The following is a 26,143-nucleotide window of genomic DNA, read 5'->3' on the forward strand; positions in this document are numbered from 1 at the left end:
ACATTTGAAGTTCACACCCATTGTGATAAAATAAAATCCTGATAGCAATAGTCCACTTATTGTGGAAAAGAAAACATTTTTTCTTTGTTCCTTATTTGTTTAGGGATTCTGTCATGGGAAAAATGTTTTTAAAATGCAGTTGTTTTTATGTTTTTAAAAATCAGTTAATAGTGCTGCTCCAGCAGACTTCTGCACTAAAATCCGATTCTCGGAACGGTCCGGGACAAAAGAAAGCTATTTCTAGTATTTATGGGTTGTTGGTAAGTCTCCCTACGACAGACTTCCCCAAACATGATTACATGACATACTGGGAACATGTGTTCCCTGCTGATGTGAGTCTCACCACGTGGGAAGCTATTTGGGACAATGCGAAAAAGTCTTCTATTTGTGTTCAATACAAGGAAAACATATATAAAATTCTGTTTAAGTGGTATTATACTCCGGAGAGGCTCCATAAAATTTATCCCACTACTTCGGATAGATGCTGGCGGAATTGTGGGCAATTAGGTTCTCTGCCACACTTACTTTGGGATTGCCCCGTAATTACCCCCTATTGGGAGGAGGTGAGGGAGCTTCTCAATACAGTCCTTCAGGTGACTGTTGAAAAGGGTCCCTGGACATTTCTGTTGGGGAAACCCGATTCTACCTTTGTTAAGCCAGTTAGGCGGTTGATGAATCACATTCTGTCTGCAGCTAGGAGATTGCTCTGCCAGAAATGGAAACAACCCAACAAACCCACTATAGAGGAGTTACAGAATAAGATTGTGGAAATAAAGCGTATGGAATACCTCTCAGCACTTAGCAATATTTCGATGCCCATCTATACCGAGACATGGAGCTCTTGGGTCACCTGCTTCCCTGTAGATTGACACGTTTTGTAATTGTCCGGCCGTTCCCCACCTGCCCTTCCTTTTAAATATGATACTGGAATAATGTCCTCTGCCTGCTCTTATGGTTTTGCTTTTGTTTTCGTTTTTACTTTTGTCTTTTTTTCTGCTTTTTCTTTTTTGTCTCTCTCTTTCTGTTATATCAGTATGTATGCAATTTCCAACATAGATAAATCTGCAATGTGTGCAGTACTCTCATGCCTATTTCGTGTGACTTTTCTGGATTGTCATTTTATCTATGTGAAATGCTGTCACGGATGCTTACTGATATTTGTTGTTCAAAATACTGAAAATAAAGTGTTTCAAAAAAAATCCGATTCTCAAAAGAGCACACCAATTTTTTTATTTTTAATTTTGAAATCTGACATGGGGCTAGACAATCAGTTACCAGCTGCCCCCAGTCATGTGACTCTGATAAAGTCACTCTTTACTGCTGTACTGCAAGTTGGAGTGATATCACCCCCCCAGACCATCAGCAGAACAATGGGAAGGTAACCAGATAGCAGCTCCCTACTACAAGATAACAGCTGCCTGGGAGATCTAAGAACAGCACTCAATAGTAAAATCCAGATCACACTGTGTCACATTCAGTTACAATGAGTCAGAGAAACAACAGCCTGCCAGGAAGCAGTTCCATCCTAAAGTGCTGGCCCTTTCTGAAAGCACATGACCATGCAAAATGACCTGAGATGGCTGCCTACACAATATTACAACTAAAAACAAAATACACTTGCTGGTTCAGGAATGCAATTTTATATCATAGAGTGAATTATTTGCAGTGTAATTTAGAAATAAAAACTACATCATAAAAATCATGACGGAATCCCTTTAAATAGCACAATTTAGCACTACTCCTCTGGGTATGGGTGTCCTAATGGTGTAGACTTCACTTTAAAGCGATGTCATGCAAGCTATGCACAGACCAGCAACTGCTTCAGCAATTAGGAATGCAAACATTCCTTTATTAATATATAGAAATTCAGTTGGATTACAAAACACAATCAATATTCAAATGCTATAAACATAGCTACATCTACTAACCTGCTGGATGTAGTTGACAAATTTGCACATAAATTCCCCAAATATCCAGCCAGGTAGGGGATAAAGTGCAGCTGTGAAAGGCACACAGGAAACAAGGAAAATTATATCTGTTGCTGCCAGATTAGCTGTGGGGAAAAAAAGAGAACGTTGGTAAACACAAATTACATGCTCAAAATCACAAAATACAAAAAGGACTGCTTTAGAATATTAAAAGTCATAGCTTCTTATTATGCAGCCTATGTAAGTTGCCAGTCTAGAAACCACTTCAGTTTAGTCATCAGATCAAATGTGTGGGCTTCTAGTTCCAAGAGTGTGTCAGCAAGGTGCAAGAAAGCACAAGAAAAAGAGGCATTTATCAGGGATTGACAGTTAGTCAAACCTAGATTCCTATCCCATGTACATACTGTCTACTCATAAAAAAAATCTTTTTTTTGGCAGGAAGGATATCTGATCAGTCAAGTCTACTAACCATGATTGACAGCTGAAACTGTTTAGTCTAAGGGCTCTTACACACGGCCGTTCCGACCTGCGCTCCCCTGCGTTCCGTTTTTTGGCGTTCAGCCGCAGGGGAGCGCAGGAATAGACGCAAGTCATTATTTGAAATGGGGCTGTACTCACTCAGGCGCGTGTAGGCGCCGAACGCAGGTTCAGACGCAACATGCTGCATTTTTCCTGCTACACGCGCCTGAGTGAGTACAGCCCCATTTCAAATAATGACTTGCGTCTATTCCTGCGCTCCCCTGCGGCTGAACGCCAAAAAACGGAACGCAGGGGAGCGCAGGTCGGAACGGCCGTGTGTAAGAGCCCTAAGGGACTCTAATTCCATTTGACTTGCCTGTATTAATGAGACTAGCTGGGGCTAGTTTTTGCTTCATTAAGACAATTAAGCTCTGGAATGAAGATGGGGATGTGGGAAGTGTGTGGCAGGAGTACAGGGATCTATTAGAGGCACAGTCCTGCACCTTTGCAGCTATTCCATGGATACAAGTGCTCTGATGTGATTTCATACCACTAAGTGCACTTGCGCTCATGTCCAGGACTTCAGTGAAAAAAACATGGGCATGTACAGGGCTCAATTACTCACTGCATGCATTCTTTGAAGCATTGAAGGGGGATAATGACAAGTGTGAGCAGGATCAGATGAACAGACAGTTCTTTAACAGGGTAAAGTCCATTTATTGTTCACATATACAGACTCTGTGAGCAAAACAGCATAAAACAAAATCCTGGCCACACTTGGGCACTAACGAATACACAGGGTATTTTTCCTCTCTACTACCAGTCCCCTCCTGGGATTCCAGGCCAAACACAAAAGTTCTACTCCACAGAGTCACAGTACCTTTACAGAGTGCTTTTTCCTTTGGGAAACCAAGCAGCACTGTTTTACTCAGAATCTTTTCAGCAAGTTGCTCAATCTACTAATCTCTAATCTACTAAACTCTAATGTACTGTCTGGATCCCCCCCATGGCAGCTAGAAGATCTACTATCCTGCTATTTATTCCCCAAGTGAGACTTTCTAGGGGAATTAACACACTCAGAACCGCTGTACATATGGGAGTAAGACATTGAGGGGGAACTATATCTCCCTTCAAACTGTTCTCCAGTTACCAGTTCACACAAGCTAAAGGGGAGGGTGCTCCCCAACCTGCCACTTCCTGCATCACTGATGAATGAAGTACAGATCTTTCCATAATTTGGACATTCATATTTTGTCTACTAGAAAATCATGTAAACATGAAATAACCTCAATAGGCTGGGTTTGCTTCCAATAAGGATTAATTATATCATAGTTTGGATCATGTACAAGATACTGTTTTATTATAACAGAAAAAAGGAAATAACTTTAAAAAATTTGAATAAAATGGAGTCTATCGAAAATTGCCTTTCTGTAATTTGGAGCTTTCTTTATAATGGGTTTCCGGATAACATATCCCATACCTGGACAACGGAGTCAGAAATGAAAAGATAATCATGTTTCATTTTGCATTGCTTGAATGCGTCAGGACCCTTCCTCCTGAAGGTTGGATCTAGCGAGCACCCTTAGACAGTCCCTCCTCAGCCCCCCACCCACTCAGCTGCCCGTGTGTGTGTGTTTGTTGGGGAATACGGTACCCACCTTGTCCCTGCCCGTAGTTATGTTATGCCACTAGGCTTAGTATAACATTGTACACAACATTATTTTCCTTCATGGGTCCAGTCATACGTATTAATAGATAAATGTAAGCATTTCAGATATTACTAAACTACAAATTCCTGCATCAAGTAACTTAAGATTTAAGATTAGCCCACTGACTGTACTAATGTTTTCTACAATCCCATGTTTTCTTGCAGTAATGCATTGTTTGCTTTCTTTGTTAGTTAAAAATATAGCTACTGTATATGTAGTTTCCCATTCATTTGTGTTGAAAGTCTTTTCTATCTAGGTTTGTTTGGCATCTAAAGTCCCATATTTTGAAATGCATATAACAAGCACCAGCCCCACCTGATGGGTTCTTGAGCAGCTCATGATAGTGTACAATATTTACAAACAATTACAATGCTTCAAAATTAACAGAGTGGATTATTAAATAGATTTCATGTGACAATATTCAAGCTGCGTTGATCTTGCCCTCCCACCGACAGCATTACATATTCATAACTATTCATCTTTTCAACCCCATGCTTAATTGAACAGCTTGAAAAGAAAAGGTGGGGGGTCCTATTCGCTCACAGATCTCTGGATCAACAAACACATATTCCCTTTTGCATAGCTTCTGAGAGAAAAGGGTCTATACAGATTAGATTGCTTTTGGATTCTTTGCCCTTCCCCTGTTGCTACACTGTGCCCACTCACCAGCTAGCATAAAGTGATTATTAGTAACACAGAAGTTGGTGTAAAACCATTAGTACATGTGCACTGTGGGACTTGTAATCTAGTTCTTTTTCTCACTATCACTTGAACTTTGTTGCTATGGTAAGTTTGCTATGGTAAGTAAGAGGTTCCATATTTACTTGGGAACAATTAAGATATGCTATAGCGTTCACAGTGGATTAATATATGTTGATAGGTGGTAAATATGAGTTTTGACATTTTTATGCATAATTTTTTCACCCAGTCATGCAAGTTCATAGCATCATGTTTTATTCTGCAAAGACAAACATTTATGAAAGTGACACTGACAGCTGCAAACATTTTTGTATTTTTATGCAAATGTTAAAGTTACAACATTGCAATAATCAAAAAAATGTAATGAAAGGTGGATTTGAAATCATACTAGGCTAAATAGGCAAAGAATATGATTACCTTGAACCCATACAGGAACAAGCAGACAGGAAACCCAATACCAAACTGAACTTGGTCCTTTTTCTGCATATGGTAAAGGAATGCAGAGTAGCTTGCCAGTTTAACAAGCAAAGCTCTACAGTTTTGAATACTAGTGTAGAACAGTAATGTTACCATTTACATTGTAAGCTTTAAATAGCTGGGCAAACAATAATGTATCAGTCAGTATTTAAATGTACTTTCAACGTTGATGGTTATATTCGAAATGTTTTATTTACACAATATACTGTATGTAGATCCAAATTATGGAACAATCCCTTATCAGGAAAACTCCAGGTTTCAAGCATTCTGGATAACAGATGGTCTCATTCCTGTATTTGTATGAGTCTACTATCTTCCTTAAAGGAACAGTAATGCCAAAAAAATGAACATCATGTACTGTTGCCCTGCACAGGTAAGAGTAGCGCACTCACACCTAGAAAAAGACAAAAAAGCCCAGGTGCTGCCGCAAAAAGTAATAGCATAAAGAACAAGGAGCACTCATGGGACTTACTTTATGTGCAAAAAATGTACCCCCCCCTACTGTAAAATATGGGGGTATCAGAAGTCACTTTGGAGTTCTATGACCTGTATTAAAAGTCACAGAACCTCTTGGTGACTAATAATATCCTCCTATTGTACAGATGATACGTTATTCATTATATATATATATATATATATATATATATATATATATATATATATATATTGCATAGCTAAACAGAAACAGTGTAGCCTGCATCTAAATGAATTGGCAGTTATGCCAAGCAATCTATGGAGTTTATATGAATGAACTGACAGACCTACATTTTGCAAGCATGTTGTATGGGATTCATTATTCAGAAATCCATTAACCAGAAATATCTGAAATTACAGGAAGGCCATCGTGTAAAAACTCCATTATAAGCAAATCATTCTATTTAAAAAAAAAATATTCTTTTTCTCTGTAATAATAAAACAGTAGTTGTACTAGATGGTAACTAAGCTGTATGAATCCATTTTTGTGGCAAAACAATCATATTTAGTTAAAGTTTATGTGGTTTTTAATAGACTTACAGTATGGTGGTCCTAATTACAGAAAAGATCCCTTATCTAGAAAGCCCCAGTTTCCAAGCATTTTTGGATATTGTATACCTGTATAAATAAAATATTTTATAATGTAGCTCTTTTGGACTGGCCCACAGGTATGGAATAGCATAGGAGATGAAATTAACACTATAACAAGCTTTTAGTTTTAATAGGTTTAAGAAGCAAAACAACCACCAATTTTGTGACTATTCTTAAGCCACCCACAAGTAGCTACCTGAACATGAAAAAAGGTTTACAGGAGTCAGGATCTTTCATTTATTTTTATTCATTACAGGTTGGTAAAGGTTATATTTCAGTGCACTCCCACAGCTGAACCTTTTCACCCTATTTCATCTTCTATATTTTCTATAATTTATCTTTCATCCTTTATTGTTTAAAAATACAGGTAAGCACATCCACAAATCAAAACCACATGCTAGCTGGCACAATGATTAAAGGTAAAACCCCACAGAGTAAAATAGGACTCATTGCTGGGAAGGCAATAGTCAGAGCTATTTTATATTGTCATTCTATCTGTGTGTAGAAACTGGATGAGTGAACTAATAAAGAGAAATACAAAAATCTCCAGGTCAAGCCTGATACATGAGAATCTAGGGAGCCCTTGCACTACTGTAGCTTTAAGATGAATTATAAAAAAGGGGTATGCGAGGAAGTATTAGTTGGTTAGCAATTTTTCCAAATTATTGTTTCCCCAACATTGTACTGGAAACAATTAACTGCACAACATTCAATAATTTCCCCCTAGAATTTCTAAATGCACTTTAGAAAATAATTTTGCAATAAGTTTAAAATTTTTCTTTGTTATAGTTATACAAGAGCAGTTACCAGCTCCATGTTGTAGCCCCCACCCTTCCCAGCAATAATCAGGTGATCCCACTGGTGTCTAATAAGGGGCAACCAAGTTTGGGAGATTTACTTTGAAAGCAGCTAGTAAGTTGCAGGTAAAACTTAGTCCCTTTGTAAAATGTATAATGAAGCAATAGAATTCTTAATGAATCAGATGAAAATTGAGTATAGGACTGGCCAGATATGGGATGACTTTGACGTAGTTGGCCAGCTTAAATATATTGCAATATATGGACAAAAAATCCCTGTTTTGTTTAAAGGGTAAGGCATTTTTCAGTAGCAGTATGCACAAAATGTCTCTGTCTTAAATATATTGATAATGGGTTGAGTGCAGAGGACTCTTGTATTTGTCTATATGTATTTTGTGGTCACAGCCTCATTGCACCCCCGCCTAATGGGTTTAAAAATTAGTGGTGAGCACAACTTTCCCTTGTTTGTTAGGGCTCTTACTGACGAGCGTTTTTACCTGCGCTCCCCTGCGTTTCGTTTTTCTGCGTTCAGCCGCAGGGGAGCGCAGGAATAGACGCATTACATTTTTTCCAATGGGGCTGTACTCACACAGGGGCGTGTAGGCGCCGAACGCTGGAAAAATGCAGCAAGTTGCGTCTCAACCTGCATTCGGCGCCTACATGCGCCTGTGTGAGAACAGCCCCATTGGAAAAAATGTAATGCGTCTATTCCTGCGCTCCCCTGCGGCTGAACGCAGAAAAACGGAACGCAGGGGAGCGCAGGTAAAAACGCTCCTCAGTAAGAGCCCTTATAGATATACAGGAGCAGTGACCAGCTCCATGTTGTAGCTCCCACCCTTCCCAACTATAGTCAGGTGATCCCACTGGTGTCTAATAAAAGGGCAGCCAAGTATGGGAGTTTTACTTTAAAAGCAGCTAGTAAGTTGCAGGTTAAACCTAGTCCCTTTGTAAAATGTATAATGAAGCAATAGAATTCTTAATGAATCAGATGAAAATTAAGCATAGGACTGGCCAGATATGGGATGACTTTGACGTAGTTGGCCAGCTTAAATATATTGCAATATATGGACAAACAATCCCTGTTTTGTTTAAAGAGTAAGGCATTTTTTAGTAGCAGTATGCACAAAATGTCTCTGTCTTAAATATATTGATAATGGGTTGAGTGCAGAGGCCTCTTGTATTTGTCTATATGTATTTTGTGGTCACAGCCTCATTGCACCCCCGCCTAATGGTTTTAAAAATTAGTGGTGAGCACAACTTTTCCTTGTTTGTTATATGTTTAAACATACTCTCCCCCCCAAAAAACAGAATGCAGATTTATCAAGTGCCACTTAGTTTTTGCCTGTACAATATTGTGTCTTCTCTCCCCAAGTTAAATTTATTTTAACACTTAGGGCATACCTCCCAACATTTTGGAAATAGAAAGAGGGGCAAAAATATTTTGACCATGCCCATTTTGTGGCCACACCATGTCCATTTTACAAAATTTCACAGGTTATGAAAGTTTGAACACATTTCTGTGGTTTTAATGTGTTATTACAGTTTTGCTAGGAGGTGTCTGTGCATCTGCATGAGTCCTACTGCTTTTACTTAAGCACATAACAAACTCCGCTGTTTTCAATTGACCTGCAGTTAGGGAACCTGTCCAAACAGAGTCTGCTCATCTGGGAGTCACATTGGGCCATCTCCCTTTTTTTTTTTTGTAACATAATTTTTATTAAGGTATTTATCGATTTTACAGTATGTAGAAGAGAAAATTATGCAAGAGAGATAATTTTCATCACAATAATCTGACATCAATTGTAAACCTTTTACCTTAAACAAGGCAGGTTTGTTCTAACGAAAATCCACCATCTGTTGCTGCTCTCTCTCCTGATTAGGCCACACCAGTCCGACCAATATAATATATGCAAAGAGGAATAGGATGGAGCAGACAAATTCAGCAGGTTTTACTGCAAAATATTTATTAGCACAAAATGTTTCAGATCTTCACGGATCCTCTTTGCATAAACCTTTTACCTTACAGAGTGTGAACAATTCAGACTAAAGCCAATAGGGTATTCCAATCCCCCCCCCAGTACTCATACGAGTATTGAGGGGGGGGGGAGCATATCCTTGTAGTTCCTATGTAGACCAAATTTTAAGATAGTTTGCTGTTGTTCTGTTAAAAGAGGTTCTTGATTCAAAAATTCTGTTGTCATTGACTCTCTATAGGATTTCAGTGATAGTTGGTACAGCTGTCAATTTCTTTTTTACTTGAGATTTGTATTATGCTTTCAGATTAAGTAATACACAATTTTTCAAAAAAACAAAAAAAAATAAAGAACAATTAAAGGAGACGAATAGGAAAACAAAAAAAGGGAAAGTAAAGATTAAGAAAAAGAGAAAAGCAATCTATTGTCTGCTGAAATCTCTGTTTTAATTACTTCGTTATTAGTTAAATTGATTGCTTTATTTTCCAGTCCTGCCATAGTTGAAGTGTTTTTTGTTTAGCTTGTGAATGTATATGTATATTTGCCAGCACTAATTTCTCATAGGATAGATTGGAGTCTATCAAAGCGCTTAATTCATCCAAATTTGGTACTTGTGGGGATTTCCATTTCCTAGATCTAAGAAGTCTGGCTGCAGTGAGTACATGAAATGCTAATCGTTTTAAATTTTTTGGCTACTCCTGAAGTTTAAGGTTGAGCAAGGCTTAAGCTAGTGTGAGCTGAGTTGAAATACATGTAGTTTGTTGGAGCATTCCAGATACTTCTTCCCAGAATGGAATTATTCTTGAACATGCCCACCAAATATGAAGTAATGTTCCTACTGCTTTGTTACATCTCCAGCACTTTATAGATTCTGATGGGTACATACGATGTAATATTTGCAGTACGTAATACCATCTGTACAGAATTATTCTTTGGTTTTCAATATTTGTGCATTTGGAATATTGAAATGCTGTGTTGGCTGCATTGATCCAGTCCGATAGGGGGTAAGTTATCTGGAGATCCTTTTCCCATTTTAAAATGTGGCCTTTTCCTGGATGAGGTGATCCGATAATATCTTGTATATGCGTGATATGTTTTTCTTTTGCCCTGGAGCTTTAAAGCATATTGCTTCAAATACAGTTTGTAGTTGTGTGATGTCATTTAAATATGAAGATAGAAAGTGTCTAATTTGAAGGTATTTGTATAAATCATGTTTCGGTAGCTGATATAATTGTTGTAACTGTCAAGGCCGCCGGGAGCATGGAGAGACGCGTCTGCTCCCGGCGGCGAAGGATCCAAAATGGCGGCGCCGCAACGCCGACGCATGCATAAACACGCATGCGCAAACACGCCGGCGCAGGCACGCCAGTGACATCACTATGGCGCCAAATTCAACTATAAAAGGGCGCCCAGGATGCCAGAAGGGCGCCCAAGAATAGGTTCTGCTACCCTGAACCTGGGTTTCTGTTATCCTGTTATCCTGATTCCTGCTCCTGCCTTGGTTTTGACCCCTTGCCTGGACTCTTGTTATTTGATCCTGATCTGCCTGCCATTGAACTCTTGCCTGGACTTTGACCTTGTATTTTGCTTAACCCTTTGGATACCGCGACCTTGCACCCTCAAGAGGGCTTCCTCCTTGATCCTGACTACCTCCCTGGAGGGAGCTCCCGGCTTCCTGACAGTAACTCTTCAAAGGATTTCATTGTTGTTTGATTTAGAAGATGACCAATAGTCGTTAATCCTTTTGCTTCCCAATTATTTATTTTAAGATCTGGTATCTTTGTTTCTAGTATATTAATTGGAGTATTCCTAGCTGGAAATTTATGAATATGGGGTTCAGTGCAAATTTGATTCCACAGCTTCAATGCAGTACTCATTGTGTGTCTTTCCGTTATATATTTAAGTGGTTCGCCTGACCACATGATTTGCTGTAGTGTTTTTGTGGGTATATTGAGTGTTGTTCAATATATAGCCAATGTTTTTGATATGTGGGAAGGTTCCACTGTATCATTTGATCCAATATTGCTGCTTTGTAGTAATTTTCAATATTGGGTACTCCAAAACCCCCAGCTTCTATGCTTTGCATTAAATATTTGCATTTAATTCTAGGTTTTTTGCCACCCCAAATAAATGTATTTAGAATTTTTTGGGCATGATTAAGATAAGATTTAGGCAGGAAGCGTTCTAAATAAGTAAAGTAATTTTGGTAGTGCCATCATTTTCACTGTTGCCATTCTGCCTATCCAAGTAATACGTAATGACCTCCATTTCGTAAGTTGGGCTTGAATGTCATTAAGTACTTTGGGATAATTAATACTGTACTGATCATTGATTGTTTACACTAATTCAATCCCCAAGTACTTTATTGCCCATTGTGACAATTGATATGGGTACGCGTTTTGTAAAACATGTAAAATCAATGTTGGTATGCCCAGTGGTAAAGCTTGTGATTTGGTTATGTTTCATTTGTAATAAGAGATCCTATTGTAGTCCAATAATATTTGAAATATCGCCTCTAGCGATTTTTTTAGGATTGGTCAGGGATAGTAAAATGTCATCTGTGAACAATGCCAACTTGAATTCTGCAGTACCCACTTTAATTTCTGTTATTTCTTGAGAATCTCTGATAGTTTTGGCAAGTGGTTCTAGCGTACGTTTAGAAACGAGAGGAGATAGTAGACAGCCTTGTCTGGTGCAGTTAGTTATGAAAAATAAATCTGATAGGAATCCCAAATTTGAAACATGAGCTGATGGCGATGTATATAATGCTAGAATTCCGTGGAGTATGTCACCTTGAAAACCAAATGCTTTTAAGGGTTTCTGTCATATATTGCCAATGGACTCTATCAAATGATTTTTCGGCGTCAAGTGCCAAGATTATCGTTGGAGTCTTCTGCCTGGTAACAATTTCTATCAAATTTAACATTTTCCTTGTGTTATCTAATCCTTGTCTGCCTTTGGTGATGCCTGTTTGATCGTGATGTATTCGTATTGGTACAATTTCTTCCAATCTATTTGTGATAGTTTTAGCATATAATTTTAAAACACTGTTTAGAAGAGAAATAGGTCTGAAGTTGGGACATTGATCAGGTGATTTTCCTGGTTTTGGTATCATAATTATACTAGCTTTAAGCATTTCTTTGAAAAATGTCCTTGTTGAAGAATGAAATTAAAGAGAGAAGTAAGATGTGGAGTTAGTTTTTTGGAAATGTTTATAATACTGTGCTGTTAGGCCATCTGGGGCTTTCCCCGATGCTGAGGATTTTATAACTTTGGTAACTTTCTTCTCCGTTATGGGGATATTTACCATCTGTAAGTGTTCTGTAGTTAATTTTGGCAAGTTTGCTTTGCTAAGAAATCTTTGTATGTTTTGTAGTGTCGGTTGTGGCGTGCTGGGCTCATCAATCAAATTATACAATAAAGAATAATATTGGGTAAAGGTATCAGCTATAGCTTTAGGGTTAGTTTATCTGTTTACCCTCTTTGTCTAAAATGTGATCTATAGCTTGATTAACCTGTTTATGTCATAGCAAGGCAGCTAGTTGTTTAGAGGCTTTATTTCCTTTTGTATATTTAGTACATCATAATCTTTGGAGGCATTGTTCTATTTTTATGAGTTCCAATTCATGTATTCTACTCCTTATTCCTTATTGCCATCTCCTTAGCAACCAGGAAGCGGTGTGAAAACCTGGCAGGAGCAAGGAGGTCAAGGTGCCTTAAAGGAATTGTACAGTGTAAAAATAAAAATATAGGCTGTGCAAAATAAAAAATGGTTCTAATACAGTTAGTTAGCCAAAAATGTAATGTATAAAGTCTGGAGTGATTTGATGTATAACATGTTAGTCAGAACACTAATTCCTGCTTTTCAGCTCTCTTGGTTTACACTGACTGGTTACCCTGGTTACCAGGCAGTAACCAATCCGATACTTGAGGGGGGGGGCACATGGGTCATATCTGTTGCTCTTGAATCTAAGCTGAATGCTGAGGATCAATTGCAAACTCACTGAACAGAAATGTACCATGTGGCCCCCTTCAAGTCGCTGACTAGCTCATAGTTATAGAGCTGAAAAGCAGGAAGTTGGATACTGGCTGTTTTATTAGACATCTGTTCACTCCAGCCTTTATATATTACATATTTGGCTAACTAACTATATTAGAAACATTTTTTATTTTGCACAATTTTTATTTTCACACTGAACTGTTCCTTTAACAACCATGACAGCTGTCATTGATAAGTGATCATCAGGGGTTTATGCGGTCCCTCCTTCACTCATATATCTCCTGGCCCAGCCCCTATTCTCTTTGGCGTCAATGTTGGTAGCATTACACTGAGACTTTTAAAGTTAAGGGCAAATTACAGGGACAGTTCATGGGGCAATTTGCTATGGGGCACAGGGTCTTGAAACGGGGCCTGTTCCCAGGAAACGGGGACAGATGGTAATTTTAAATCCCTAGTTGATCCGCCCCTGTCCCACACCCAATCCAAACCCTGCCTACTCGCAAAATCAGAAGTATTTCAGTCCTTTATGGCTCGGCCGGCCCCTGAAGTGTCATGACTCCTCCTCCCACAATTTACTTAGGCATTGGTTGCTATGAGTTACTACACCTGGGCAAACATAGTGCCTTTTATTTCACATGGGAGTTAAGAACAGCAGGATGTTGTAGTTGGCTCATAGATTAAACATTGATAATTGCATACAGTTTATGAGCCACATTCGTTAATCACAATACATAAATAAAATATGCATTTGCATTAAAAAAAAGAACTAATGTACCCAAAAAAAAAATTAATACGGAGGACGTAATTAACTGCATTAATTGTTGGCAACTGTACCTTGAAATGAATTTAATAACCAGTATTTCATTTAATAGATAGATTTTTACATTTAACAGCAATGTAAGCAAGACTTTTGTGCTATTTAACTGCACATGGTAAATTATCTTTCAATTACCTTTATTTAAATATTCTAATTGCTGCAAAATACTTTTAATGTTCTGTTTTTAGCAAAACATTATATGCACCAAAATTACTTATTTTCACATTTCGATTGCTCCCAGATGCCTTGCAATCTTTATTCTTCCAAGATGGACACAGCTGTGTTAAAGTTCAATTGATTACTAATTTAGCTATATATTAAATACTTTAAACATACCAAGTACAATTATCAATGTTCACATTTTAGCCACGATTTGAATTTATTTGCACAAATTCACACATTTTTTTAAAACTCAAATGTTTGGTATTTATTATGCACAAAAAACTTGAAAAAAAACGAATGTAAAACTTCAGCATCTAAAAGCTTGCAAGTTCATGTAGAAGTCATGTTCATGTTTTTTGATTCAAGATTTTAGTTTTTTTGAGCTTGTAAACTGCAAATTCTATGTATTCAAGTTTTTTTCCATGATTGTATTAAATTGAGCCTTTTATATTCAGATTTTTTAATGAATAAGCAAACATTCGATTTATTTATTTATTTTTATAAATCGTGAGTTTATTCAAAGTAGAAGAAACTTCTAAAACCTCACAAATTTCATTCTTGCTAAAGCTGTTCACCTTCGGATGACAGTGAGAGTGAACAGCCCATGCAATTACAAACATTTTTATAAGGGATGTTGGATTTTTATAATGAAGCATTACCAAGTAGTGATGGGTGAATTTGTCCTGTTTCGCTTCGCCACGAAATTCACAGTCGAAAAATTCACGAGACGCAAATTTTGATGCCAGCGTCAATTTGCGGGCCTCATAATTGACAACAGCGACAATTCAGACTTCATCGATATTTGACGCACATTAAAGTCAATGGGTGTCCGTTAATTGACGCCGGCCACCGAATTTTCACTGCAATTTTCAAATTTATTCTCCGGTGGCAAAACGCGCAAATTCGCCACAAATAAATTCGCACATCCCTATTACCAAGTTATTAGCTCTACAGCTCTTATTTGCTGAACAATCTGTTCTTCAGCTGCATCTGCTGAGAAGTGGATGGTAGGATTTCTATGGGCCCAATTGTAGTCCCACAGCAGTAGTAGGGGGTTCAGTAGCAGAGGAAGCAGAAGAGGATTTTGCTTCGGGTGGCCAGGTAAGGAGGCTGTGCTGTATTTGAATCGATGCCCACTGCAAGGACACATCTTGATCATTTTAAGGTGTGTCTTTACAAAGTTTTAAAGGAATTGTTCAGTGTAAATATAAAAACTGGGTAAATATAGGCTGTGCAAAAATAATAAAATGTTTTCAATATAGTTAGCCAAAAATGTAATGTAGGCTGGAGTGACTGGATGTGTAACATAATAGCCAGAACACTACTTCCTGCTTTGCAGCTCTCTTGATTTCCACTGATTGGTTGCCAGGCAGTAACCAATCAGTAAGTTAAGGGGGGCCACATGGGTCATAACTGCATGCTGAGGATCAATTGCAATCTCACTGAACATTTATGTCCCATGTAGCCCCCCTTCAAGTAGCTGACTAACTCAAGAGTTAGAGAGCTGAAAAGCAGGAAGTAGTGTTCTGTTATGTTAGACATCCAGTCACTCCAGCCTTTATACATTACATTTTTGGCTAACTATATTAGAAAAAAAACTTTATTTTGCACTACCTATTTATCCAGTTTTTATTTTTGCACTGAACTGTTCCTTTAAGAGAATATATCGCAGCAGTACCAATCATTGTTCCATGTTTAAAACAAATATGGGCAGTTGTATTTTATATACTGAACTTGTTGTACACGCTTAAAAGTTCAACATCTCTAGTAATAATCCAGGCTTGTCCTGTCGGTGACACTACACTGCTCATTGTATTCTGGACAGCTGTTGAGAAGGTAAGCTTAGGGGTTATCATTGATGATCAAGCAAGATGAAGTTTGTCTGTAATGTAAGCTGATGCTACAGGGCTGCTTGTTATATTCCAGACACTGATTTGAACTAGTAGAGTACACACCTATATGGCAAGCAGGAAGTACTGTATAAGGACATGATATATCCTGAAGTGTTCGAACCTTATAGGCCGTGGACACTAGCAACCCAATCAATCATATATTGACTGACCCCATAGGCATATGATACAGTGAAATACAGTGGATACTACATATATAATAACATATTAAGACACACATCCATCAAGTTCAACCTTGTATATCTATATAAAACCTGCCTAACTGCTAGTTTACTTAGAGGAAGGGAAAAAAATCCTTGTCATTTGGTGTCCCGTGGTCTATGCTTTTTCCTTCTATTTTCTTTCTTTCCACTGCTTTCACCCTCATCCTGTGGATCCTGTGAACTACCCTCTCTACTCTTCCATTCTCTACAACCCTCTCTATTCCCCCTCTTCATTTATTTTGTGTTTGTAACATTTCTCCTCCTTTCATATCTCTTTCTGTATTGTTTTCTGCTTTTTCGTTGTTTGGCACTTTTTTGCATTCTGTATCCTTGCCTTTTTCCAGTTGATCCTCTTCTTTAACCCTGTTTTATTTTAACTTTATCTTATGTCATCCCCTTCTTTTACAAAATTTCTCTTGCTCGCCATATAATATGTCCTCCTCCTTTTCTCTCCCTTCTTTTTCTTCTCCATTTTCTATCTTCTCTTCTCTGTACTCCACCTTTCTCTATTTCAACCATTGTTCTATTTCTTATTGATTCATTTATTCTGCCTCTGCCCTTTTCATGCTGCAGATTTTCTCCCCTTCTCTCTTTTTTAATTTTGTCCCTCAAGGACACATACTAATATTTGCCTACTCGCCTCATACTACTTTTAAGCTGTGCGCACTTTATCCAGCCTATCTGAGCAATAAGAAGATTTCAAGAGCGGCAGGTTTAGAGGTTAGTGCTCTGGTTACAGCCTCAGCTATGCTATACCATCAATGTTTCCACTAAAGTGTGTGCAAATTTTGAGGCCAGCGCACACAACAAATTTTGATGCGCACAAAGAATTTTGTGTTGAAATACAACATTTTGTATTAATTTTGACCTGAACACACAATTTTTAATGTGTGCACAAAATAATTATTTTGTGCACATAGCCGAGAAGAAATTAGAGGGAACATTACATAGTTACATAGTTAAATTGGGTTGAAAAAAGACAAAGTCCATCAAGTTCAACCCTTTCAAATGAAAACCCAGCATCCATACACATACCCCTCCCTACTTTTAATTAAATTCTATATACCCATACCTATACCAACTATAGCGCTTAGTATCACAATAGCCTTTGATATTATGTCTGTCCAAAAAATCATCCAAGCCATTCTTAAAGGCATTAACTGAATCAGCCATCACAACATCACCCGGCAGTGCATTCCACAACTTCACTGTCCTGATTGTGAAGAACCCCCTACGTTGCTTCAAATGAAAGTTCTTTTCTTCTAGTCTAAAGGGGTGGCCTCTGGTACGGTGATCCACTTTATGGGTAAAAAGGTCCCCTGCTATTTGTCTATAATGTCCTCTAATGTACTTGTAAAGTGTAATCATGTCCCCTCGCAAGCGCCTTTTTTGGAGAGAAAACAACCCCAACCTTGACAGTCTACCCTCATAATTTAAGTCTTCCGCCCCTCTAACCAATTTAGTTGCACGTCTCTGCACTCTCTCCAGCTCATTTATATCCCTCTTAAGGACTGGAGTCCAAAACTGCACTGCATTTTCCAGATGAGGCCTTACCAGGGACCTATAAAGAGGCATAATTATGTTTTCATCCCTTGAGTTAATGCCCTTTTTTATGCAAGACAAAACTTTATTTGCTTTAGTAGCCACAGAATGACTTTGCCCAGAATAAGACAACGTGTTATCTACAAAAACCCCTAGATCCTTCTCATTTCAGGAAACTCCCAACACACTGCCATTTAGTGTATAACTTGCATTTATATATATTTTTGCCAAAGTGCATAACCTTGCATTTATCAACATTGAACCTCATTTTCCAGTTTGCTGCCCAGTTTTCCAATTTAGACAAATCACTCTGCAAAGTGGCAGCATCCTGCATGGAACCTATAGTACTGCACAATTTAGTATCATCTGCAAAAATAGAAACAGTACTTTCAATGCCCACCTCCAGGTCATTAATAAACAAGTTGAAAAGCAAGGGACCTAGTACAGAGCCCTGCAGTACTCCACTAACAACACTGGTCCAATTAGAAACTGTTCTATTGCATGCAATTGGACAGTTTGGTGGAGAGATTCAACTTGCACAAACTTGAAAACCTGCTGCACACGCTACTGAAATCTTTTCAGCTAGATTGAAACCCTTGTATCGGACTGGGAATGCAGATTTTTTTTTGGGGGGGCATGGCTCTCCAGTTCCAGTGCGCATCGTAACATAGAGGTCTGCAGAAACTGCAAATCCTGACAGAGCGACTAAAGATTGGAGAAACATCAGGCCAGACTGACATTGTACTACTTTAGATGTGATACAAATTTCTCTTGTATATACAAATCCTACGAACTAGAGAGATAACTAAGATTAAAAATTATTGAAGGGGAACTATCGTGAAAATGAAAAATGGACATTTCTACATATAAGAAATTAAATATTCTGTACCATTCCTTTAGCAATCAAGATAATACTTTATGCTGGAGTCAGACTTTGATTGATCGCTAACTGAAATACAGTTATCTCTAATTCATTGTCTAGGCAAACAGAACACACACACCAATGAGGTTATTAGGGTTGTCAATAAAGCTCTGACTCCAACATGGAAGAGAATATTGATAGACCGATTGCTTAGAGGGGGAATATGAACATTGTCTTGATTTCAGAAACATATAATTTTGAATTGATTATATTTACAAAGTTTCTTTTAATTACATGGTTTACATTTTTTTCTATTTCTTTAAATGGTTAATTTTTCACGAAAGTTTACTGCAAGTGCAGTATGCAATGGTAAACATTTAACCGAACTCACCCTGTTTTTTACCCACAGTTTTATTGTTTTTTATTTTTTTTGGAATGGTTTTTATTTTGCCTTTTAAACCATACAGCCTCGCCACACCACTTCGTATTTTTGGGGGCATCCTCTTGTTGCATGGGTAAGTTGTATCGGGGAGTGCTGTCTTTATTAGGTTTAACCAGCCTTTAAGTGTGGGGGGACATCTAGTTCAGTAGAACACATTTCCATGCGTAAAACAGTAAAGTACGGAATAGAGTTCTTGTTGCTGCCCTTGGTGTGACCTCGTCTACTACACCTAAGAGACATAGCTCTGTTTTTTCCTGAATACAAGTTAGGACTTGCGACCAGAAGGCTTGAATTCTGGGGCATGACCAAATGAGGTGCAAGTAATTTGCCTCTATTGTACTACACTTAGGGATGATTCATATCTGTTCATATGGAACAGCCAGATTGGGGTTAGATGAAGTCGATGTAGAATTTTAAATTGGATTAGCCTATCTTTGGTAGTGACTAAGTAGTCATAGGCCCAATCAGTTGCCTCTTCCCAGTCATCTTCCTCCAGATCTGGGATGTCCCTAGTCCGGGTAGCCCATGTTGCATTGAATGGGGGTTTGATAGTAGATTGGAGACGTGTGTATAGTGTGGTGACTAGTTTCTTGGTGGGGTTGGCCCTTAGGGCTGATTTTATTTATGTAATTATGAGGGGAATATTGTTTCCCTGGAATTGTGTTTGGAGCATTTGACTCAGTGGAAAGTAGGAGAACCATGAGAGGACCTGTTAAGTTTGGGTGTGTTTCATATCGTTCCTGGGAAGGATCTTTCCTTCCTCAAGCAAATTCCCTAGTGTTCGTAGGCTCCACTGCAGCCAAATTTGGTATGATGTCATGTTCTACAAATGTAGGAGAAAGGAATTTCCTCATAATGGTAGGTTTGGTGAGAGAAGAGGAGACTTTAACTTGTGGATTTTAAATACCATCATCCATGCTTTGTATGGTGTGGTTATGATTGGATGATCTGTATGTAGGTCACAGAGTTTGCGGAATGGGCTGTAGGCAAGGGATTCTATGGAGCTTCTAGGGTGGCCTGGAGGGGGAAATTCGGTTTGTTTGGATCTGGGTTGAGCCACCATTGTATATAGTAGAACTGGGCTGCCAAGGAATAAAAATACCAATGCTTGTAGTTTTGCCCTAGAAAATCTGGGGGGTTTGCCAAAGGAAGGCTGTTTGTGTGGTGTCTATGGAGGTGCAGAACGTGCAGGGAATGGGAACAAGGGAGTTGTGAAAGACATAGAGGAACTCGGGGAGGAATGGCAAGTTTACCCACACCTTTACTTCTCTTTCATGTTATCATGTTGGGCAGGATTGGCTCCAGGTTTGAGGGTATAAAGGCATTTCTGTGTATAGTGATACTAAGGTATTTGAATGAGTCTACCCAGACCAGAGGGGTGGGAGGAAATAAGGTAGGATTGATGTCAGAATCAATGGAGAAAATGCTGGTTTTCCCCTAGTTGATCTTTAGACCTGAGAATTGGCCAAACCGGTCCATTATGCTCAGGACTGCCTGTAACTGGGTTGTCCAGTATAATAGTATGCCATCGGCATATAGAGAGAAGTGCTCTTCCATTCTCCCCAAGCGAAGCCCTGCAATATTCCTGGCCTGATGAATCAGTATTTCTAGAATGGTGATAGAGGGCATTCTTGTCTGGTGCCCCTATACAGATTGAAAGTTGATGACAAGTGGCCATTAGATCTGACTCTTGGTGTTGGTTGCTTGTATAATAGCTTCACTCAACTAATGAATTGGTCTCCGAGATCAAATTTCTTCAATATTCCCCGGATATATAACCATTCCACGAAATCAAAGGCCTTAGCCGCATCTAAGGTTGGTCTTGGTTACTATGGTTTGCATGTATGTTTGTGACTGACCTGCGGATATTCACATTAGTAAATCTACTTCCTCCACTACCTGTTTTAGTCTGGTAGCCAGTACTTTTGAAAAAAAACCTTGGCATCAGTATTGAGAAGGGAAATAGGTCTGTAAGATCCTTCCCTTCTTTCAGAATAACAACTATCAGTGCTTCATTGAATGAGGCGGGAGCTGGTTCGTCTCGGTGTCATCTATTAAGAGTTTTGTGTAGCCAGGGGGAGAGGTGTTCCCTGGAGGTTTGAGGGGAGGCCATCCCCTCAAACCTACAGGGAACACCTGAGGGGAGACCATCTGGGCCAGGTGTCTTATTGGTGTGAAGGCAGGCTATTGCGTCATGCACTTCCACCAAGGTAATGGGGAGGTGGCCACTTTCAATGTCAATTGGGGGAAAGGTATAGCATCAAGATAAGCCATTAGCTGATTTGTTGTGTATTTGGCTTTGGTAGCATATTGCAATGGGACATTATTACTTTTTACATCACAGGACATTAAGGCAAGATAGTGGGGATCTTTTTTCACATAGAAAAGCACAGTGGACTGATTTACTGAGTGCCTATATTTACAAGGATTGTTTTTAAGTGCAGAACAGAACTGGGGTCTGTGAGAACTAGTGCGGGTCTGGTTTTCCTTGTTCCATTCGCATCCAAATGACTGGAAAGGCTTGTTTACAAATGCCTCATCCAGCATCTCCCTCACATCTCCCTTCTAGATCCCCTGCAAACTGGCTTCCGCCCAACAAACTCAAATTAAACTGAATTCACCAAAGTAACCAATGATCTTCTACAGACAAATCTAAAGGTCACTATTCCATACTCCTTCAAGATCTCTATGCAGTGTTTGACACAGTTGACCACCCACTCCTCCTAGACATTTATACTCAGCTGGCATTCGTGACTGCTCTTTCATGGTTTACATCTTATATGTCTGACCGTTCCTTTACAGTTGCCTTCTCTAACTCTACATCTACTATGTTCCCTCTCTCTGTCGAAGTTCCTCAAGGCTCTGTTGTTCTCGCCCTATACCATTTCGCTAGGAAAACTTATTCAGTAGTTTGGACTTCAATATCACCTTTATGCTGATGACACGCAACTCTACTTGTCTACTCCTGACCTCTCTCCTTCTGTCCTTTCCCAAGTTACAGACTGTCTCTCTGCTGTCTCCTCCTGGATGTCACAGCGCCACCTGAAACAGAACCTTTCAAAAACAGAACTCATTATATTTCCTTCAAGATCTTCCCTTGTCCCTCAGATATCACTCACAGTAAACAACACTACCTTTCATTCCACCACACAGGCACACTGCCTAGGAGTAGGGTTGCCACCTTTAGTGAAAAAAATAACCTGCTGGTGGGGGGCAAGTACAAAAAGGAGTTGGTCCATGATTCAAAAAGGGACAGGGCTACGCAGTGTGATACAAAAAGGGGCGGAGCAACATTGCGGCGATGTGAAGAACACTACAAAAAAGGTAAGTTCTGCCCAAAAGGATATTACAAATCACCGGCAACTGCATTGCCGGTAAATTTTTAATACCGGCCCCGGCCTTGGCAGGTGTTTTACCAGCTAGGCTGGTAAAACACCGGCCGGGTGGCAACCCTACCTAGGAGTTATCCTAGACTCGCATCTGTCTTTTTCACCACATATTCAAACACTTGCAAAATCTTGTCGTATTCAACTGCGCAAGGGCCCACCACACACAAATACCTGCCTAGATACGAAGGTGGGCCGCGGGGACAACACATTGGTGTATCCTAGTGGGAGCTGGGAGGCCAAGGGAGGGTGCAGCAGCCGTTATCTGAGATACAGCTGCAGTTTATTTCATAGTGTGTTTGGCTAGTTGTGAATAATACGTGAGTTTTCAGCGCAATTAAAAGCCACACGTGCCCTCCCCACCGCACTGATTAAATTGTCTCTAGTGATGGGCGAATTTGCATAAAATTTGAAAAATTCGCGAAATGGCGCCAGCGTCTCGTTTTTGACGCCGATGCCCGTTTTTTTGACTCGCAATTTTTTTCGGGCAAATTTTCGCGGGCATTTATTCGCTGGCGGCGAATCGCGCAAATTTGCCGCGAATTCGCGCCTGGCGAATAAATTCGCCCATCACTACTTGTCTCCCCATCTGCCCCACACCACTCGCTTCCTTCCCGCATCTCCCCTGCACCTCCCACTCACAATGCCTTCACGTGACTAGGTGATGTCATCAGAGGTCCTTCTCTCGCTGTAAATGTAGTGGCAGCAGCGGGCAGCATGGCGACAGGTGCAGTTCCTACTGCTGCAACCTCCCCACCTAAGGCTGTGACCAAGTAAGTGCACGGGGGACATATAGTGACTGGAAAAACGCAGCCTGACACTGAACGTGGTTCTGGGATGTGATTCGCTGCCTGTTGCGGGATGATACCCTTTTTTGATACTAGCTTACTTGCCCCCCCTGGAAAATTTTCTGTGGACCTCTATGTAGAAAGGGACTAAGTTTTACATCGAACTTACTTGCTGCTTTCAAAATGAAAACTCCCAAACTTGGTAGTTCAGAATCAACCAAAACACTTATTCAGTCTGTTATCCTCTCCCACCTTGATTACTGCAACTCAACTCATGGTTGATTTTGTGTGTGGCTACAAAGGGGTTACATGCTTAATCTCACTCGCCTTAAGGTCCCCATAGACACAACGATTCTTCTTTGGTGAACGAGCGATTTCAGTGCAGCCCGACCAATTCGTCAAATTATGGTTCGGTTAGTGGGATTCAAATGATTTTTTGTCCGACATCTGTCAGAAAATTGATCGGCCAGGTTTAAAAATCTGTATCGGTCTATCGATCTATCTATGTTTGAAGGGTCAAGCAGGCAGCTACTCTTCAGTTTTGCTGGCAATATCGCCTGAAATGGTCTTTTTATTTGATGGACACATCATACATTTAAACGATCATTTCAAGATATCGTGGTCTCACGTATATCTTTACATCTATGGCTAGCTTAACACACTGGTTAGGCTAACACAAGATGCCTCAAAACAGAGCAGCACTCACACACTCACTGCCACCATTTACTTTCAACAGAACAGGTGGATAGAGACTTAAAAGATCATTTCCCCACTCTGAATAATTCATGGTACATAAATGTATGAAACACCCTCTCTCACTACAACCAGGGTTAGTTTTTTCTAATTCCCCAAGCACTGCAGCAGCTAATTGGTTAAATTACATTCAAACACTCTCTTCCAATAAATGTTGACTACTTAATTAGCAAATCAATATATAACTTTCCCTTTCAATCACACACAGAGTTAATGTCAGACTAAATCCAAAATAGAAAGCAGCACTCCCATATCACAATAAAACCGCCTTTATTTCAAAATTACATCTGGCACAGCAACGTTTCGGACCACCTGGTCCTTTTTCAAGCTTCGAAAAAGGACCAAGCGGTCCAAAACGTTGTTGTGCCAGATATAATTTTGAAATAAAGGCGGTTTTATTGTGATATGGGAGTGCTGCTTTCTATTTTGGATTTTGCCTGAAGGATGTGAAGGTGAACACATTAATTGGCGTGCACCCCTAAAAGTAAGCTCCTACAAATTTAAATGCTGGATGACTGTTTATCTGCTTAATGTCAGACTAACACAAACTTTCATACAAGGTTCTCCTTAGAACACAAGGACAACATAAATATATATATATATATATATATATATATATATATATATATATACACACACACACACAAATAGAGATATTACAAAGAAGGCACACATAATAATATGAAGTTGCAAACACTACATAAAAAAAATAAAACACGTTTGAAATTATTTTTTCTTTGTGTCCTCCTGAGGCGAGTGCTGGAAAAGTCTGTAGGCAATGACGTCCTCAAGTATAAACTGCAATAGCTTGGTCTCCCCCCCCCCCTTTTTATCCCGTGCTATACTGCTCTGGCATGGCAGAGAATTTCTATAAACTTTAGTAAAGTATGCAATATCCTTTATCCACTTTCTGTCCCAGTATGGGAGGTTATTTATCTCCCCCATTCCCCACCGTATAGGCTCCAATGCTTTGTGCCCATTCCTGCACCACCAGTCAAACCAATAATCTGATTCCACTGAGCCTTTGCAGTAATCTCCCTTTACCAGAGTGGCTTGTTAGCTACCTGCTCACTTACCTATATAGAAGTTGGTGACGGTTCTCATCTGCTTGTGCTTGGAGATTACGTAAATGACCAGAGAATTTCCAGTCAGCCCTACTAACATCAGCATGGCAAAAAATAGGGGCACTAGCCATGCATCCACCAGCTGAGGTGGCCGTGGAGGATCCCCATACTCTTCCAAGTCTGAAATATTGGTACAGGGGTAGACCATGCCTCCCAGACAGGAATTATTAAAGGAAAATAAAGACTCGTTATCCATCTCAGGACCAGATGAAGATTCTGACATAACCCCCAAAAAGGCAGTCATTGCAATTCCAGGAGTCTAATTGTGAGGAACCGTGGGATTGCTTTTGTAACAGGTTCAGAGAGCAGTACCAACCAACAAATATAACACGATTATCTGGCCATAGTACTAACCCTGCAGCTATTCACACTGGCATTAAATTGAAGAATTCAATTGAATAATTAGTCGTGGTGGCAGTGCTGCCGGTAAGGGTCCATTCAAACTGGCTTAGTTAAAAGGATCCATTCAAACTGGTTTAGTAAGGGTCCATTCAGTCTGGCTTAGCAAATGACTCATAATCATCAGGTATTTGACATTTCTCCCCGTAATTCAGTTAAAACACTGACAGGATTTAGCAAGACATCTATCCACAGAACAAAATGAGTCACAGACGAGCCAGCTCCTTCCAGTGCTGTAGCATTATAACTAAAATCCACAAACTTAGCAACTTCTGCTCCTGCTGCTGATAGCAGTGATCTCCGTTTATATGAACATCATCTGGAAATGTGCAACTTAAGCGTGGAAGGGGGGGGTGCAGCTATTGCTCGGATGAATTCTGCAAGGTCGAGTGCATTGTGAGGTACATGTTAATGTATGGGATGCAGAGAAACAAGAGCTTGGTCCTTTCAGCACTAAAGTGAATCAGAATGCAGATTGTAGTTCCCTATAAGGAAAGTTCCCTCCCACCCACTACCTCTTCCCACCTTGCAGAAGAAGGGGCGTCACAGCTCAAGATAAAGACCCCTGTGCTGACTGTTGTTAATAGACGTCTTCTGGCATAGTGTCTGTTCTGCAAGGGGTTTATGCACTGGTGCGGTGTTGGTTGT

At 39.5% G+C, this 26,143-nt stretch overlaps 1 protein-coding gene across 1 annotated transcript in view; it reads right to left on the bottom strand.

The window, feature by feature from the left end:
• The window catches only part of LOC108696164 (G-protein coupled receptor 54), a 44,301-nt gene extending 18,370 nt beyond the window's left edge, over positions 1-25,931 (bottom strand). The window contains exons 1-2 of the mRNA XM_018225266.2: positions 25,049-25,931; positions 1,929-2,053 (exon numbers count right to left, since the gene is read on the bottom strand). Of these exons, the coding sequence (XP_018080755.2) occupies positions 1,929-2,053; positions 25,049-25,340 (417 nt within the window). The 5' untranslated portion in view covers positions 25,341-25,931. The remainder of the gene's footprint in view (positions 1-1,928; positions 2,054-25,048) is intronic.
• Between the last annotated feature and the right edge of the window lie 212 nt (positions 25,932-26,143).

The sequence above is a fragment of the Xenopus laevis genome, chromosome 1L, assembly GCF_017654675.1.
Source record: "Xenopus laevis strain J_2021 chromosome 1L, Xenopus_laevis_v10.1, whole genome shotgun sequence".
Classification (NCBI taxonomy): domain Eukaryota; kingdom Metazoa; phylum Chordata; class Amphibia; order Anura; family Pipidae; genus Xenopus; species Xenopus laevis.